This window comes from Diabrotica virgifera, chromosome 10 (assembly GCF_917563875.1).
Source record: "Diabrotica virgifera virgifera chromosome 10, PGI_DIABVI_V3a".
NCBI lineage: Eukaryota > Metazoa > Arthropoda > Insecta > Coleoptera > Chrysomelidae > Diabrotica > Diabrotica virgifera.
In genome coordinates, this window is record NC_065452.1 from 91,927,078 (window position 1) to 91,947,282 (window position 20,205).

General features: G+C 33.2%; 1 protein-coding gene across 1 annotated transcript in view; it reads left to right on the top strand.

Moving 5' to 3' along the window:
- The window catches only part of LOC126893347 (sodium/potassium-transporting ATPase subunit beta-1-interacting protein), a 40,691-nt gene extending 23,114 nt beyond the window's left edge, over nucleotides 1-17,577 (top strand). The window contains exons 5-6 of the mRNA XM_050663431.1: nucleotides 783-843; nucleotides 16,847-17,577. Coding sequence (XP_050519388.1) covers nucleotides 783-843; nucleotides 16,847-17,562 — 777 coding nt within the window. The 3' untranslated portion in view covers nucleotides 17,563-17,577. The remainder of the gene's footprint in view (nucleotides 1-782; nucleotides 844-16,846) is intronic.
- The last annotated feature ends 2,628 nt before the right edge of the window (nucleotides 17,578-20,205 follow it).

Below are 20,205 nucleotides of genomic sequence, written 5' to 3' on the forward strand. Positions count from 1 at the left end.
AAAGCACAAAAACACCACCCTAAAAGTGCAGTAGAACGAACGACATTACCGCGGTATTTAGGAGGAAGAGGACTTATGGATATATGTGAGCAATTAGATAAACAGATTGCTAATTTAAGAACTTATTTTCAGATGCAGGCTGAGACATCTACTCCGCGCTTTTTGCGCAGTAGATCACACAACACCGATCAAACTGAGGGTACGAGAAATGCGCATAAACCACCTTACTAAGGACGAAAAAATGCGCACCTGAATGGGCAAACCTCTGCACGGGCGACATCCGAATGAGGTCAGTCACGACTATGTCGACAATACGGTGTCGAACTATTGGTTGACATCAGGAAAGATGTTTCTGAAACAGAAGGTTCATTATTGGCCATTCGAGACCAGGTTATACCAACTAAAAATTATGTGAAATATACCGTCAAAGACCCTCAGATCCAGAACGACAAATGCCGATATGGATGTCGAACCCAAGAAACCATCCAACATCTTACAGGGGGCTGTCAGGCATTTGCTGCAACTGAATACAAGGAACGGTATGACTCAGTAGGAAAGATCCTTCATCACGAGATAGTTATCTGATTGTTATCCGACTTCTTCAGACGGACCATCTCCCATATTATCAATGCGTTATTAACAAACATTATTATTACATGTTTACCTAAAAACAGTTTCAAAACCTTCTTAAAACTATAATAGTTGTCATTATTGTGCAATAATTGTTTCCTTGCTTACATCATGTATATTTTTCATCATGTGTTAATTTTTTATTTTTACAGGTTTTTAACAGCATCATTGGAATATGTCTTAGTCGTATGTTCATGGAAGAAGATGATACCTGTAAGTACATGTATTCTTTAACCTTTAAGTAGTTACACTCGTTGACTAACACACATACCATTCCATTGTTAAAAAATATCATCACAAGAATAATATTTGGGAACTCAAAAGATCTATTCTTATATGTATGTAGTTATATAATCAACTTTTTTGTTTACAATATTACAGGGAATCATTGATAGATATGGTAGATGCATGAATAAAAAGCTAAAAACCAATGTATACATACACATATGGTAAAGCAGGTTAATTTGTTATTATACAGATTTTCCAATAGTCACAATTAAATTAGAAAGACACGTTTGAAAACTTCATCAGAGCTTATTTCACCTTTTTCTCATTACTATTAGATAAATTTTTATTTAGAGGAGTTGTCAATCAAAGTTTTGGATAGTTAAATGATATAACTGATATGAAATATCAGATTTTTTAGTCATAACTCAATATTTCGTAAACACGTTAAAAAACTTTGTGTCATAAAATTAATTTAATTCAAAAATTGATTATTTTTTTGGCCACCCTATATAAATAATTATGTTAATGTTATCTACTGACTAGATAATTGAATAACCTTTTAAATGACCTAGCTCCTAGCCCATGACTATTCTCAAGTGTTGAAACGGGATCAGAAAATGTTCTTTGCATACCTGCAGTACTTTGAGAAATTTTATCTTCATTATTTATACTTAATTTAGAAAAATCGCCATTTGTTTGTTTGAAGTATTTAGTCTAGGCGCCAGGTGTCCTTTTTAATTCTGATAGACAAACTCAACGATTTCTTATGGATTTTTGGCTGCTGATTACGAATTTCGAGGGTGGATTTCGATCCGAGTGGTCAAAAAATTGTTATAAACAATTTAATTGTTTATACGGCTCTGGCTCATAAACTAAAAGAGATAAAAAAATATGTGTCAAATAAAATTTGTTCCTTAATAAAAAACGAAGAAAAAAACGTTTACTAAACTTAAATCAAACAATTAGAACTCAAGATATCGTAAAATTAGTGCACAGTGCAAATTGCAAAATAAGTATTTTTCGAAGCTTTATCGATCGTAACTCAGCTTCTACGCATGCAAACGAGCATTAGTAGGTCTCATTTTAAAGGTTGATTAATAAGCTTCCAAACAAAGTTAAATTACTGTTAAATTACTTTATCTTGATTTGTTTTAAAGTTATACCCGTTTGAAGTTATAATTTTCTTAAAAAAAATTGTACATTAATTTGTTTATAAAGATTTCAAGCAAGTTTGAGCTATAAACATTTATACTTTAATTAACAATAATGATAGAAGAACCCAAAAGGAAAAATTTGAGCTTAAGAACTTGTTCGTAAGTTTATTTTTGGCCAAGATATCGATATTTTAATGGCGCGCTATGAGGCGCAAGATCGGCTCACTGTCAAGTATTTTTCGACGCTTTATCGATCATAACTCGGCTTCTACGCATGCAAGTGAGCTTTTCAAGGTCTCATTTAAAACCTTAATTGATAGACTAAGCACTTAGTTAATAGACACTTTCCTAACCTCAAAATATTCCTTTTGAGTTCTTCTATTATTAATGTTAATTATTAAAGTATAAATGTTTATTGCTCAAATTTACTAAAACCCTTATAAATAAATTAATGTACAAATTTTTTAAGAAAATTATAACTTCAAACGAGTTGAACTTTAAAACAAATGAAGATAAAGTATGAGACCTTGAAAAGCTCATTTGCATGCGTAGAAGCCGAGTTACGATCGATAAAGCGAAAAATACTTGACAGTGAGCCGATCTTGCGCCTCATAGCGCGCCATTAAAATATCGATATCTTGGCCAAAAATAAACATACGAACATTTTCGCAAGCTCATAATGTTCCTTTTGAGTTCTTCTATCATTATTGTTAATTAAAGTATAAATGTTTATAGCTCAAATTTGCTTGAAACCCTTATAAACAAATGAATGTACAATTTTTTTTAGGAAAATTATAACTTTAAACGGGTATAACTTTAAAACAAATGAAGATAAAGAAATTTAGCAAACTTTGTTTGGAGGCCTATTAATTAAACTTTAAAGTGAGACCTTTTAAGGCTCATTTGCGTGCGTAGAAGCGAAGTTACGATCGATAAAGCTTCGAAAAATACTTATTTTGCAATTTGCATTGTGCACTAATTTTACAATATCTTGAGTTCTAATTCTTGGATTTAAGTGTAGTAAACGTTTTTTCCTTCGTTTTTTATTAAGGAACAAATTGTATTTGAAATATTTTTATCTCTTTTAGTTTATGAGCCAGAGCCTTATAAACAATTAAATTGTTTATAACAAATTTTTGATCATTCGGATCGAAATCCACCTTTGAAATTCGTAATCAGCAGCCAAAAATCCATAAGAAACCGTTGAGTTTGTCCATCAGAATTGAAAAGGACACGGTGACCTCTATTTGGCGCCAAGACTAATTGTTGGTTTTCATAATCATTTACAATCTCATTTATTTGTATTAAAGAACTAGGATTCAAAGAGCGAAGCATTTGACACAAAGTTCTTTTATGCCCGTAATAGCGGTCAGGGTTGCAGTTTTATTGTGAAAATTATTTAAACAATTTTTTTCAACATCGCATCGTTTAAATTCAAACCATATTATTGTTAGGCAGAAGGTATCTCAAGGAAGTTAAAATAATTTAAGGATATCAGATGAATGTTAAAAAATGAGAGACAATAATCAATAATACTTAGAAGGAAGGAAACGTGCATTGAATTAAGGAAATATAATTATAAACAATTATTTATTTTACTTGATAAAGAAAGGCGTGGAATTACAAACCATATTAAATTGAACGAAAACAAATTTGTTAACGCGAAAAATTTTATTAGCAGAACAAGGAAAGAATTTGATCTTACTTAATAGTTGAGGGCTTGTTGCAATATTTATAAGAGGTGATGTCTGGAGTAACCAAATATAAGTGTATTAAATGACATTTTTTATCAATCATGGTATCAATATACAAGTATGCTTGCAGTTGATTTCATTGGTGGTTTTGATCCTCAAACAATTTGGTAAGTTGTGGCTATGGGAATGCACTTAATAGTATATAATATAATTTTGGATGCTCTTATTATTATTTAGTATCTAGATTTATATACAGTTGGATTGTTTTAAATGAAATCTGGTATTTGTTTGTTTTACTATCTATTTGTATTAATAATATTTTATGTAATTGAGAAAAAACTACAAGAACAATAATACTACTTAATGCAAGAAAATTCAATCGAACAAAGCTAAGAAATTAAATTACTAATATAACTTTTTTAGAAAAGAGGAAAGTTTCACTTCATAACTTTTTAACTCCTGGGTTTGGCGGTATGTAGTCAAAAGAACTATCAAATCAAAGAAAACATCTCATCTTTATCTCCATCTTTAAAAGTACAGTGCTCTATGGATGCGAAACATGGCAATGTACTAAATGCCTGGAACAACGCCTACTTGCATTGGAAATGGACTTCTGGAGAAGACCAGCTAGAAAATCAAGGCTTGAAAGAATACAAAATGACCAAATCAGAAATATGATGGAAGTCAAGTCAACCATCATAGATGAAATTCTTCTTCTTCTTTTTATATAGACATTACTCCGTCTGTTTTTCAATGTGCCTCCAGTAAGTTGTAATTCCATCTTTTTCGTGGTCTTCCCACTGATCGTCTTCCTATTGGGGAACCGTCTCTCGCCGTCCTTACTACTCTATTCGCTGTCATTCGGCTTATGTGGTCGTTCCATTCTACTCTTCTGCTTTTCACCCAGTTATTAATGTTGTCCACCTTGCATCTCCTTCGTATATCTGCACTTCTAGCTCTATCCCACAGCGTCTTACCATCGATTTTTCGCAATGTTTTCATCTCTGCTGTTTCTAGGATTATTTTTGTTCTTTCTGTATCAGGTCGTGTTTCTGCCGCGTATGTCATTATTGGGCTGATGACTGTTTTGTAAATTCTGCCTTTCACTTCTTTTCCGATGTTTTTATTTCTCCATATTGTTTCATTCAGGCAACCTGCGGGTCTGTTTGCTTTATTCACCTGATCTTCCACTTCTGTTTCGAGCTTTCCGTAGCTGCATAGTGTGATGCCTAGATATTTAAACTCCATGACTTGTTCTATTATTTGACCCTCCAGCTCTAATTTACACCTTATTAGATCTGCTGTTATAACCATGCATTTAGTCTTTTTTGGGGAAATTAACATGTTAAATTTTTTAGCGGTTATATTAAATTCGTGCAGCATACGTTGTAAGTCATCTTCACTTTGAGAGATTAGTATTGCGTCGTCTGCATAGCAGATTATTTTAAGTTGTTTTTCTCCCATTTGGTATCCTTTTTTTGTTCTTACTTTTTTTCTTCTTTCGTCCATGATCAGGTTGAAGCGGCCGTGGGTAACGGCATAAACGCTGGCCTCATACGCCAGTAGACGTGGGTTCGATCCCTGCCAAAGACAAACCATTTTCATTTCCAATAATGACACGAGCCGTCTCACCGTGCCTCGGAGAGTACGTTAACCCGTCGGTCCCCCTGGGCTAGTGTACATCGACACTAGTTACTTGAAACAGGGTTAAAGATGTAATTGGCGCTGGAACTATCCGAAAGGATCTCCCCGGCAAAAATGCCATACGATATTATTATTATTTAGGTTGAACAACAGAGGACTCAGGGAATCTCCCTGCCTTATCCCATTGCCAGCTTCAATTGGGTCAGTTAGTTCTTCATCTACTTTTACTTTTATTGTGTTGTTCTGGTAGATATTTTCGATCGTTTTAATTATTCCTAGAGGTACCTCTCTTGCGTACAATAAATGGATAACGTCCTTTAATTTGACCCTGTCAAATGCCTTCTTAAGGTCCACGAAACATAAGTATGCCGGTTTGTTGTATTCTAACGATTTTTCTTGAATCTACCTCATTATAAATATAGCGTCGGTGCATGATCTTCCCGACCTAAAACCTTGTTGTTCTTCTTCTAATGTTATAATTTTATTCAGTTTCTTTGTTATCACTTTGGTCGTTAATTTTAGTGTTGTGTTTAATAAATTAATTCCTCTGTAATTCTCCGGGTCCGATTTTTCTCCCTTTTTGAAGAGAGGTATTAGGATGCTTGATCTCCATTCTTGTGGTATTCTGTTTTGTTCTATTATTTTTTGGATTAGTTTTAATAATTGTTTGGTCAGGTCCTGTCCTCCATACTTTAGGAGTTCATTCGAGATTCTGTCCTCTCCTGGTGTTTTTCTATTTTTTAATTTCCTTAATATTTCCGTTACCTCTGCTTGTTCAATATTTATTTCTTCGTTTGTTGTCACTTCAGGTGGTGGTGGTTCGTTATCGTTATCTTTAGCAAACAGAGATCGAAAATAGTCTGCCCAAGTTTCCTTCTGAATGTGTTTCGTTTTTATGAGTTCGTTCAGCTCTTTTCTTTGCCCTCTGATCATTCTCCATATTTCCTTTTGTGTTCCGTAGAAGTCGTGTTCCATCTGTTTTGAGAAACTCTCCCAGTGTTCTCTTTTTATTTGTCTGACTAAAGTGTTTGTTTCGTTTCTAATTCTTTTATAGTGGTTGTATGCCTGTTGTGTTTGTTGTGTTCTGTATTGTAAAAAGGCTTTCTTCTTTTCTTCACATTTTATCTTCACTTCCTCTCGAAACCATGGGGTTTTCTTTTTTGATATATTGGTATTCGTTACTTTCCTCTCTCCAAGTGATGATTCTGTTGCTGCGTTAATTATGTTACTTTTGAGTTTTTCCCAGCTTTCCTCGATGTTATCGTTTTCTAGTATTTCATTATCAGCAATCTTCTCTGATATTATTTTTCTATATAAGTACTCCGTGGAATCCGTACTTAGTCCTTCGACTTTGATTTTTGTTTGTGTTGGTGCCACTCTCTTAGGTGTGAAACATTTCATGGTGATTCTAATTTTACATAATACTAGGCTGTGGTCACTACCTACATCTGCTGAGTTGAGGCATCTTACGTCAATTATTTTTGATGGATGTATATCTCTGTTAGTTACAACATAATCTATCATAGATCTTTGTCCACGGGTATTATTGAATGTATATTTGTGTTGGTCTTTGTGGTCAAAAAAGGTGTTGTTTACTCGAAGTTCTTTATTCGTGCAGAAGTTTATCATCAGTTCTCCATTTTCGTTTTTGACATTCTCATTATGTTTTTGTTTAATTCCAGGTATTACTTGGTTGCCTATTCGAGCGTTAAAATCCCCCAGTATTATCAACTTTCCTATAACTTGATCTACTACTTGTTGCAATTGATCATATTTAGAATATTTCCCTTCTTGTTTGGGGTTTACTATTTTCTGGGCCGTATACTCTGATGATGTTCAGGTCTTCTTTCTCCATTCTAATTTTTGCTGTGACAATCCTTTCTGATACATATTGACACTCTTTGATGTTATTTTGGTATCTTTGGTGTATTAGTAAGGCTACACCCTCTTTGGCCCTGTTTTCTTTTGCTACTCCACTGTAGATTAGTATATATTCGCCTAATTTTGACTGGCCTTTTCCTTTCTGTTTGGTCTCCTGTAGAGCGCATATATCTATTTTTTTTCTTTTAGCTCTTGGGTTATTTCTTGATCTCTAGTGTTGAACGATCTTATGTTCCAAGTGGTTATTCTCATCTAGATTTTGGAGGTTTTTCTCGTGTCCTTATTTCTTGCCGTGGTCGTCTTCATATTTATCAATCCGGTTCCGAGGCTTCACATTGTTTCTTTGAGCAGTATTCGTTTTTACGATTGGTAGGTTGCTAACCTTGCCAATCATCCTCCACATTTTATCCGGGCTTGGGACCGGCTGTGGTAACCGCAGAGCTACTCGATCCACCCCGCAATTACCCCACGCAGTGTTTAGATGAAATTCAAAGGAAACTACTGATCTGGTATGGTCATATAGAAATAATGGACTACGCCAGGCTGTCAAAACAAATTTTAAAATGGATGCCAAGGGAAAGAAGGAAGAATGGAAGGTCTAAACAATCCTGGCTAAGCAGCATTCAAAAGGCAATGTCGGAAAGGAACCTTCACCCTGGCGAATGGATGGAAAGACCGACGAAGCTGGAAACTAGGAACCGGAAAATACGGGGATAATAAAAAAATAAAAGATAATAAAAAAATAAAAGATAATAAAAAACATAAATAATTCATCAATTGATTAAATTAGTCTTTGCCCATGTATCAGATTGTTTTAAAGAATCCATCCAACTGTGTACTTAGATTAGACTATCGCTTTTATATTTCTTTTTAGTTAATTATGAGAAGCCAAATGCACCTGACAGTATTTTATTACATCCAAAGTATGTGACCAGTGATAAAATGTACAGTTCTAACAAATTTCTGCACCAATCTAATAGCTATCTGTTTTTTGACCAAGACAAGCATAAACACACTAAGCACGTCCATGCAGATTCTATACGTGATTTGAAAAGAAGGAGTAACTCTTTTAGTAATGCGGGTTTAAGTGGGAAGAAGGGTTCAAAGAGACCTATATCTTTATGTTCAGACACATACTTGTATATGTCATGATAGCACATTTATAATTATTGTTGTTAGTTCTAGTCATTATTTTTAGACTGATAAATATATTTTAACGTGCGAACAGATAGACTTATTTACGTAGCCAGGTAGTTTTTACTACTGGTATTATGTAATGATTCATTATTCAGGCTTGTAGGTCATTTTGATTGATTAATCAATTAATTAAAAATACAATGGTATAGTTTAAAAACAGATAGTATAGACAGTGATTTAGATTGGACAAGATTACAGCCTATGTTTCTAACAAGACATTAACTATTTTAGGGGTAAAAAGTTTCATGTAAAATTATTATCCTATTAACTACTATATTTCATATTTAGGGTTTCGACTACCAACTTCAAAATACTATAAATTTTTAGATGATGTAACATTCACAAAATAGACTCAAAATATTTCATAATATCTCTATATCTCAATCTGTTCTTTTTTATTTCTGCCTTTGGTCGGACTTTCTATATGTTTCTTCAACTACTATTATTTCATATTTTAGGGTTTCAACTACCAACTTCATAAATTTTTAAACGATGTAACATTCACAAAATACTCTTCACAAAACACTTCTGTTTTTTTTTGTTTCTGCCTTTGGTCAGACTTTCTATGTTTTTTAACTACTATGGTATATATAGGGTTTTAACTACCAACTTCCAAATACAATAAATTTTTAGATAATATAACATTCACAAAATACTCTCAAAATATTTCATGTTATCTCTAAATCTTAATCTGTTTTTTTTTTGTTTCTGCCTTTGGTCGGACTTTCTATATGTTTCTTCAGATCTTTGGTAACACGTTTCAATTTTAGCTTGGCTGCTCTATCTGATAGTATTGTTACCTCGAAATGGCTGATGGAAGATTTCAAAAAGAAAAGACACGTTTCGAAAGAGTTATGGGCATTAGTCAGATGGTTGCAATAAATATCTTGAATTAAAAAAAGTTGGGATCGTGGATTAACGACGTTCTACACCTTCGTTGCGGGGTATGCCTCTCAGAGGAAAGGGGGGAAACTTATATGCAAGCGAAAGTTGGTAACAATGCATTTATAGCAGAATACTCAAATCATATTTTTCAGTATTGAATACTTTATAAAAACAATTTATAATAAATTACGGAAATTACGGAATTAATTATAATAAATAAATTAAAAATAAATGGTACGGTAAACAATCCTCATTTTTTAATAGATATGTTATTCCTTACAAAAAACCTTTAATTTAAGCACAAATAATTAAAAATCGTAAATTTGGGTCAAAAGTTATTAACTTTTTAAGAATTCCCATAAGAGCCCATGTTAAAACTTAACTTTGACCCTTAATAATAATTAAACGGCACGGTAAAACAGTTTTTAAAAAATCAAGTCTTAGTTTTTTTAAGTAAACTATAACATACTAAAATTTCATGCAAATCTTTAATTCTTTGCCGAAGGTGTAGAACGTCGTTAAGAGAAGCTAAGTGGCGCTAGTAGCTCTTTAATGTTTTAATTCCGGGAAGTTGATAACGAAAAAAGAAGACATTTAATAAACTAAACTAAAAGAAGAAAATAATGTATCAATGTATGGTCTTATACACTAACAAGCAAGATAAATAAACACTGATATTATATTTTATTAATAGATCAATGCATATTAGTGATATATTTACTAATATGGTATACTATCAATAAAATAAATGTGTACTAATCGCATATTACTAATAATGTAAATATATTATAATCCCCGTATCTATTTGATACAAGTCGAAGGCACACAAAAAAAAATTAAATAAAATCTACATAAAATAACCGTATGAAACAACCATATAATATATTATGCTAAAAACCCACCATATCCACGCCAAAACGGAGATCCACTATACGATGGAATTATACTGGATCAAACGGATACCAGAGAAACAACCCCCACCCCCTTCAGTAGCTGAAATGCAAGAAGCAGTGACCAGACTGAAATACAACAAGTCACTTGGATTAGACAACATTATCGCAAAATTAATAAAGGAAGGCGGAGACTCCCTACTGAATGCGATACACGAACTAATAGTGAACATATGGAATAATAAACAACTGCCACAAGACTGGAATACCGGAGTAATTATTCCACTGCGTAAAAAGGGAGATCAGCTTCAATGTAAAAACTACCGGGCAATAACGCTACTGACTGTGGCATATAAAATACTGTCAAATATTGTGGAACAAATAGTTGGGGGATATCAATGTGGTTTCTGCAGGCAGAAGTCCACAATAGATCAGATCTTCGTCTTGAGGCAAATCTTGGAAAATACTAGTGAATTTAATATAGACACACATCATCTCTTCATTGATTTTGAGAGTGCCTATGATAGTATCCATCGAGAATTTCTGATCCACGCCCTGAAAGAGTATTATAATATTTCAACTCAACTCATTGATATAGTAAAAAAACACTTAAAGTACAAAGCAAAATTCGAATTCAAAACGCACTAACAGATACAATCCATGTTAGAACGGACCTACGACAGGGAGATGCCCTATCCTGTATTCTATTCAACATCACATTAGAGAAAATAATTAGAGAGTCAAAAGTAAACACCAGAGGAACAATAATAACAAAAAGTGTACAAATATTGCCATTTGCAGATGATGTTGATATAGCTAGAAGCAAAAGAGAAATGATAGAAGCATTTAATGCGATAGAGAGAGCGGCACAAAACAGTGGCCTAAATATGAATGAAATAAAAACCAAATACATGAAGGCCAGCAAATCGACAGGCCAAAGAAACCTACAGAATCTGACAATAGGAGACTATAACATCGAAAGCGTAAAATTTTTTACATATCTAGGTTCACTAGTTACCGCAGATAACAATGTCATCGAAGAAGTTAAGAGAAGAATACATATTGCTAATTAAACATATAATGGATAAATTAAACATCTAAGATCTAACAACATCACGAGAAAAACCAAATGCAAAATATACAAAGCCCTGATAAAACCGGTCCTTATATATGGATCAGAGACATGGACACTGTCGAAAAGCGATGAGAACTTATTAGGTACGTTTGAACGAAAAATCCTTGGACACATCGCACCATCAATGCACGACTATCACAACTCAAAAATTGCCATTTTTTGTTTTTTATGAATCTGTAATGGTAATGGGTAGTCTAACATAATGAAAGAGTATTATAACTCAAAATTTAATATAAGACATTATTAAACAATGTTAATGTTAAGTTATAATACTCTTGCATTATGTTAGACTACCCATTACCATTACAGATTCATAAAAAACAAAAAATGGTAATTTTTGGGTTGTGATAGTCTTGCATTGATGGTACGACATATATAAGGGGGTGAAAGAAAATGACGTATGGCACAGGAGATATAATTTTGAACTATACGCAGCATACAACGAACCCGACGTCATAACATCCATAAAGATCGGACGTATCCGCTGGATGGGCCATGTTGAATGGATGTTGGAGACCGAAACATATAATGAGGCAAACACCAGTAGGGAGAAAGTCAAAGGGAAGACCCAAACTTAGATACATGGAACAAGTGGAACAAGATCTGAAAACACTTGAGATTACCCACTGGAAGAACAAAGCAAGGAACAGAACAGAATGGCGGAAAATCCTAGAACAAACCAGCACCCAAAAATGATTGTCGAGCTACTGATGATGATGAAACACCCACCATACACTAGAGGCGGTTGGCTAAGACATCCCGTGTAATAAAAGAATTTCCAAAAAATACATTTGAGAAGAAAAGTATGAACATCGTATCTTCTCTCAGTACGAGAGACAATAAATTTTTGCCTGTAAATGAAAAATAAAAGTGTATCATGAAGTGTATGGAGCAAACAAATAATTACTTGAGATATAATTGCACTGATGGTGCCTACTATTTAGATGCTGGTCGGATCCATTCAGCGCAGTCTCCTTGAAGTTGACTTCGTAGCATACTGAGGACTCACCAAAAACAGTTAGGACTAGATAGGTAAGATAGGTAGATAAAACAGGTCTAGATAGACATAATTCAAATATTGAAAGTCTAAAACTCGGGCATATGGTGCTGATGACCAATATTGAGTGCATGATTTACATAGATGGAATACGTTTGCCAGTTACTGAATTGTATGGGAAATCGTGAAATCTCTGCTACGAGGAAAAATATTGAAAGGGCTTTGGGGACAAATAAGGTTTTTTTTTGTTACTTATTCTGTTACAGTACGACCAGTGAGTCATTGGCAATGACCAACTCAAATGGAGCTTCGCAGGCCACACTGTTAGACAAAAAGAATAGCCGGAACAAATTGAAAGTATCTTGCTCAGGCTAAGACGGAAGGCTAAGAAGACAGTACGACCGATAAATAGGATAAGCTTAGAGGATCATCGGATAATCTAAAGCGCACATCATTATCCTAGTCCCGATTTCATATTTGTCCGATTATTTTTCTTGTTTGTATTATTTTTTAATACATTGCTTGTATTGACTATCTCCTTTTTTTGTTGATCGATTTGTAGTTTTCTGGAAAAAAAGTAGAATAATAGATGATCGTTTTTATTTGTAGTACGTTACAGGCCCGTTTATATTTACATTTTTTTTATATTCTCGTTGAATAAATTAGCAAAAGTGATCTGATTGAAAAAGTCACGAACTAACTTGCACATTGTACAGGTATTAACAGGTACTAGTGTAGTTTTAGAATTTGCTGGTTACAAAATAGTATCTTCTGGTCGCACGTGTCTTGCTTTACTGCTTATTTAAGAATAGCTTGTAGCATGGACTATGTTAATTATGCATGTATATGTAACTTTGTGATTTAATTAAAGTATTTATAAGTAATTTTTATTTTGATTTCTGACTTTTATTTCTAAGAATATTACACCATGAAAATTAAATCTAATTAGGTAATACAATAATTGATCAGGTAAGAACATCAGGCTTTAGTCTGTTTACCTAAACAGTCAAACGATTTCTTTTAAATATAAAAATTAAACGGGATAGTTCCCGAGAGTTGGCTGTATACCATCTAGTTAAGTAACTTTTAACGTGAAGTAAAAACTCCCTGGTGTAGTTGGTATAAAATTTAATGAATTAAAATTTTAAAAATCCAAAAGGATTACATTCATTGTTCAGAACGAACGTTTTCGGACTTATCAGTCCATCTTCAGTGAACTCCGTGTCCTTGCAAAATACCCACAAAACCAAACACTGGTTGGATTAAATGTTCAATCTACATTAGAAATAAGTGAAAATAATGCGACTTAATTCGATGGCAATGGATTTCCTCGAGAAACATGTGAGTACTCTACTTTCACATAATTTAACGTCTTCTTTGCACCACGCTGATCTGCCAAAATGACATTTTTAATGAGTTAAAGTCGATGGCTTAAATAAAAAATGTCATTTTGGCAGACTAGCGTGGTCCAAAGCAGACGTTAAATTATGTGAAAGTAGAGTACTCACATATTTCTGGAGGCAATCCATTGTCATCGACTTTAAGTCGCATTATTTTCACTTATTTATAATGTAGATTGAACATTTAATGCAACCAGTGTTTGGAATTGTGGTTCTTTAAAATATATCATTAATGTTACAATATATCGATGGCATAGGGCACAATTGTGGTAAGTGCAAAAACTAACATTTTACAGTACAGCCATTTGAAAGTTATAGGTATGTACTTACCACTTTGTACCGCTATGTACTTTTCTTTTATTGTACATACCCCATTTGACAGGTATATACTACAAGCTTCTAAATGAAATTAAATAACAAATATCAAGGAAAAAATTGTTTAATTCGCAAAAAGAATGAATACAAATATTTATTCATCATCAGAAGTATCATAATATTAGAACAGTGAAGAGAAACCATTTGTGGTAAGGGCACATACAACATTTGGCTTATTTAATTTTTCTTATATTTAGCAGTTACCACATTATGTCAACTTGTATTTCTTACACGTTTCATTATTGCTTACCACATTTGTGCACAATAAACTTTGGGTCAAAATAATGTACTATGTGTACTTATCAATTTTCTAAAAAAGTTGTACTTACCACATTTGTGCACTATACCATCGATATTTCAGTTTGAAGTCATATTGAGGTACCTTCTGATGAAGCTAATGTTTAGCCAATAGTACAACACTAAAAATAAGAGAAATCTATAGTATGCAAATGTTGGAACAAAAGTAATTTTATACAAAGATGAAGTAATTAATAATAATGTAGGTACAGCTGGTTCCTAAAAAAACTGATACGACTCTTAGTAAGATTTGATCATTTTGAGCAGTGTATTTGATTGGTTTGACATTATATTATATTTATTATGACAGACAAATAATAAAATAAACATTAATAATTAAATGATTTATTCATAAATTGTAATAATCATTAAGGATAAATATTAAAAACTGTTGCTCTGCTTACGTTAAAATGGTTCGCTACGGCAGATAGTGACCAACCATCTTCTAATTTCGTTACAATTCTTGCTTTTAGCTCTTTGCTAGCATGTGGAGCCATTTTTTGAAAATGAACAGAATAAGATATCTGACAAATTTTAAGATTGGGCAATGACAGTGTGTAAATAAAAAGTATTTATCCGTCAAAATACACTGCTCAATTTTCTACAAAATACGCATTAAGAGTCGTATCAGTTTTTTTAGGAACCAGCTCTGTACATCATCAGTGGCATTAAAGCTCGTTATGAGCTAAAGTCTTCTTCGGAACAATCCTCCATACACCCCTCTCTCAGCAATTCTTCTACATGCTCCAAGTCCAAGTAAATCAATAGATTTTAAGTCGTCCTCTAAGTTGTCTTGATTCCTAAGTCGCGGTCTTCCGCTGGCCGATTGTCCAATCGGCGCTTTTCGGTCAAAAACTTTTCTGACTGTTGCACCTTCCCCTCGCCTCTTGTCATTGTGTCATGTGTCATCATAATAAATTTTACGTCAGGTTCCCCTAAACTTCTATACAAGTTGCAATGCCTGCGCCACAAATGTTGCTCTTTGATTCCACCATATATTCTTAGTATTTTTCGCTCGAAACGTTGAAGCAGTATGTGGTCCTTCTGTGTTACCACTTTTCTGCTCCATATGTTAGCACTGCTCGTATTAGTGTTTTACAGAGCGTCATTTTAATTTTTTCTGGGTAGTTCTGAGGCCCCTGTCTACTTAGGTCACAGTAACACTTATGGGTGAGCACTATTCTTCTTTTAATTTCTTTGTTGACGTTGTTATCTGCAGTGAATAGCAAGCTAGGTATGTGAAGGTCCACCTTCCAGTTCTAAGTATTCTCGTAGGTATCAGGTTGCTTTACTTAGTACAACACGTATATTTAATCTTTTGGGCATTTGTATTTAGACCCATTCTCTGTGCAGATGCCCCTCACGAGCGAAAAGAATCGGTCAGAGACGTTGTGGCTCTAGCTATGATCTCGATGACATCTGCATATCCAACAACTTGCACAGATTTGTTGAAGATCGTGCCAGTTGTGTTAATCTAGGACTCTCGAATTGCCTTTTCTAGGGCAAGATTAAATAAAAGCCACGATAGGATATCACCCTGTCAGTTCATTTTTGCAATGGAAGAGTCTTGAGGGATAGTTATGGATTCTGACCATGCTCGATGCTCCTGTGAGAGTAAGTTCAGTTAGTTGGATAAGACGAAGGGGTATTTGGAATTCAACCATAGCCAGTAGAAGTTTATATTTATGAACTCAATCGTGGGCGGCTTTGAAATCCACAAATATGTGGAGGGTGTCAAAAATATTGTTTGTATCAAACAATTAAGTTTGTCAAAAATTAAGATGCTCAACACGGTATGTTTACACCTCCGTTATTCAGATGGACCTACATGAAAGCAAATTTAGTATTTTGAATGTACAAAATATGTCAACACCTGGTTATTGTAGAATAAAAAAAAGTTAATTTTACTGGTGTAATATTCTTTATGAGACATTTTTGGAGACAACTTATTTTCATTATTATGCACACTGCTGGTAATATACAACCAATATCTTTACTATGGAAACTATCCACTTAATTTTAATATATTCTGCAAAGTTACCAGTTAATCACTCATCTAACTTTAACTGAAGACAGTAGAATGAAGAAAAATATTATTTCAAGTAACTAGAACTTAAAGTACACTACATTTATAATGTAGATTTATAAGGACAGGACAAAATCAAATATCGAACTATTAAATAACGAGAGGATGTAGTGACTGAAGTTATTACAATAAATAAACATTTGATGAATTATATTACCCGCTTTTAAACAATATCGACCATGTTAATACAAGTACATAAAATAAAATTTCATACAAACTCTTGTATTTGTTTTAAACTGACATAAAATTTTATTTATTGTTAGAAATTTAGTTAAAAAAACGTATTTGGTCTCCAAAAGTGTCCTTACATTCTTTCCATTACCATCTTACTGAAACATTTGACCTTCTAACAGCGTCATGTAAGTCAACTCGTAAGAATAAGAACACAAAACCCCGTCTTTCGCTTTACTCCATTGAATTCAGTTCCCAACTCGAAAACAGACAAAACGATAGCGACAACGATTTCGATCAAGTACCTACCCCAGTCTCTCCTAAGCCAATGACTCCCCGGAGGGTAAAACGGCGAAGTGTGATGACTAGGGGATCTTCAGGTCGACACAGCACTAGCAGTCATCGGTCACATACCAGATCATCGACAAGGTCAAGGAAAACAGCCCAGAATCCAGTAACAAGATTATTAGAGCAGCAGCAAAAAAAGCCGTATGATAGTCCTTCTAGTCTTTCTCCAATTGAGTCGCCGTTATCAAATTATTACATTTCTTCTAATAATAACTTAATGGCTCATCAGAACTGGCCCATTAATGCAGGTCATACAAATCCAAACTATCAACAATCTTCTCAGCAGAGCCTAAATGAAACAGAAGAGCTGGATGATTTATACAATAATAGACCTGCATCTGTTAGATCCAGTTATTCCAATTTTCATGGTACAAGGGCCTTGAACTACTCGCCGCCAAAACATTACCATAGTCATGCTACTCCTCAAGTACCTCAGAAAAGGGGACAATCCAGTAGAAGCAGCATGAGATCTATGGCATTTTTGAACAACGGTCCTCCTGCTTATACCTCCCATGGTCAAATTCCTGGAGACTCAGAAACGCCCATGTAGGTAGGTACTCTTATTTGACGATACCTAAACCTGAAAAACATGTATTCGAGAATAAAATATCTTTTTATACGTACCTACAGGGTTATTCACTATATTTTGACCCCCCTGTAAACTGCTTTATTTACAGCATTAGAAAAAAATGTAAAATACAAAAGTTATTCGATTTTTAAATTATGATTTTTTGACATATATAAATATCATACTAGTGACGTCATCCTCATCCATCTGGGCGTGATGACTATTTTTTCGACTATTTTTTTAAATGGGAATAGGGGTCACTAGCTCATTTGAAAGGTTATTCAATTCTCTATTCAGTAATATAAACATTAAGATAATTATTTATACAGAATGTAAAAAAAATGTTTTAATTAATTGTCACAAAAATAAGAATGTATGTAGTTTATTTAATTCAAAATATCTTCTACTGTTAGAAAACAGAAATAAAAGATTATTGCACAAATAAACATTACTTTTTGCTTAAATTCAATGTTCAAACGGCCAAGAGGCAGATGGGTGGCAGCTTGAACATTGAATTTAAGTGAAAATTAATGTTTATTTGTTTAATAAACATTTATTTCTGTTTTCTGACAGCAGTAGAACGTATTTTGAATTAAATAAATTACATACATTCTTCTTTTTGTGTCAAACAATTTAATTAAAAAAAAATTTGGACACTCTGTATAAATAATTATGTTAATGTTTATATTACTGAATAGGGAATTGAATAACCTTTCAAATGAGCTAGCACACGACCACTATTCTCATTTAAAAAAGTAGTCGATTACGTCATCACGCCCAGGTGGATGACGTCACTAGTACGACATATATGTCAAAAAATCATAATTTAAAAATTGAATACCTTTTGTATTTTACATTTTTTTCTAATTCTGTAAATAAAGCAGTTTACAGAGGGGTCAAAATATAGTGAATAGCCCTGTACATGCGGAAGAAAATGTTTGTCACTTATACATGTTTTAGGGATAGGAGCTCAATTTAAAAATTGAAAGGCAACGAAAGAGAAAGAAATGCATTATTCTTACAATTGTCTACAACGTATTCTTTAAATCATTCTGTAAATTATTATTTCTTATAAAATATGAAATTTAAAACGAAATATTCAAAAATGTGTCAAAAAATAAACATGCATTGTCTGATCATTACCAAAAATAGCGTACATGTATCCCAAATTGATATGTTTTACAGGGTATACCGAAAACTAGAGGAGATAAAAAAAGTAGTAAAGATGTTTTGACATATTTATTCGTTAAAGTAACTATTGCCCAATCAAATCATCAATAGCTGCTCACTTTTAACTTTTATGACATATCTCGTTAAAGGGGGGATCTACTGACGATACAATAATTAAAGAATTATAATTTTTCTGATTTATGCGCTTTATTCACTTTGTAAAGATTTTTTTTGCCTGCACTGTCATATAATACAGGTTATACACCGCATCCCTCGGTAGACTGCAAGCTATAGCAGAAACCCGATGGTAGACCGCACACTATAGTGGCACCGATATATCTTGAGTTAAATAATAGGTACTAGGAATCCAGAGTTAATACATTATTAAAAACTAACGCTAAGCCATAACTACGGCTTATTAATGGCACCGATATGACTTGAGTTAAATAGTACTAGCAATCCAAACTTATTTCTTTATTAAGAACTAACACTAAGCCATAACTACGGTTTATTAATGGCAGCGATAAGATATATGAGTTAAATAATACTAGGAATCCAGACTTAATAGTTTATTAATAACTAACGCTAAACCATAACTACGGTTTATTAATAGCACCGATATGATGAGGCCCTTAGAACACAAGGGTATAAGTGCCAAGTTTTGAGAAAACTTTTTTCAACGTTCTAGACAAATTTAAAAAATCTAGGTATTGTCCTTTTCATGAGCATTTTTCAGTGCGTAACAAATAATAGGAAAAAGGGTAAGTCCGTGATAATACACATTTATGACATTTATTCTAACATGACATTTTAGTTAAATCTGACAGTTGTCACATTTTATTTTCAATTTGGAATAAAAACAAATCAAATGTGTTTCTTGCATTTATAAAATGGTATTTTCTTTGATTTGTATAGTCTTATAAATTATACAGATTATATTTGTAATATTATTATCTAATTAAAAAAAAATTATTTTTTTATTATGGCGCCATCTATCGACAACTAGAATAACTAGAATAAATGTTCTAAATGTCTGTAATCACGGACGTGCCTTTTTTATGTCACATACAATTTAATGCGTTAGAAAGAAATCGAAAAACTGTGACGCTCTGAAAGATGATCATGAGAAAAAGAATAGGTACCGCTTAGCATATTTTCAATGACATGCCATTTTTGAACATTTTATTGTTAGTTTATGTAGAAAGTTTGAAGACACCAGGTTTTCTATTTGTTTGGGAGTCCATTTTTGTATTTAAAACCTAGTTTTCTAAAATTGTCACTTATACCCCTTGTGCTCTTAGGCCTCATATATGAGTTAAATAATACTATGCTCTGTTTTTAAACCTGGAGGAGTAACTGAAATTTAGCGCACCGTAATGCTTGTTAGTAATTGGTCCAACCTCGGACAAGTTTACTCCACTGTTATGAAATTTTGACACTAATGACATTAAATAA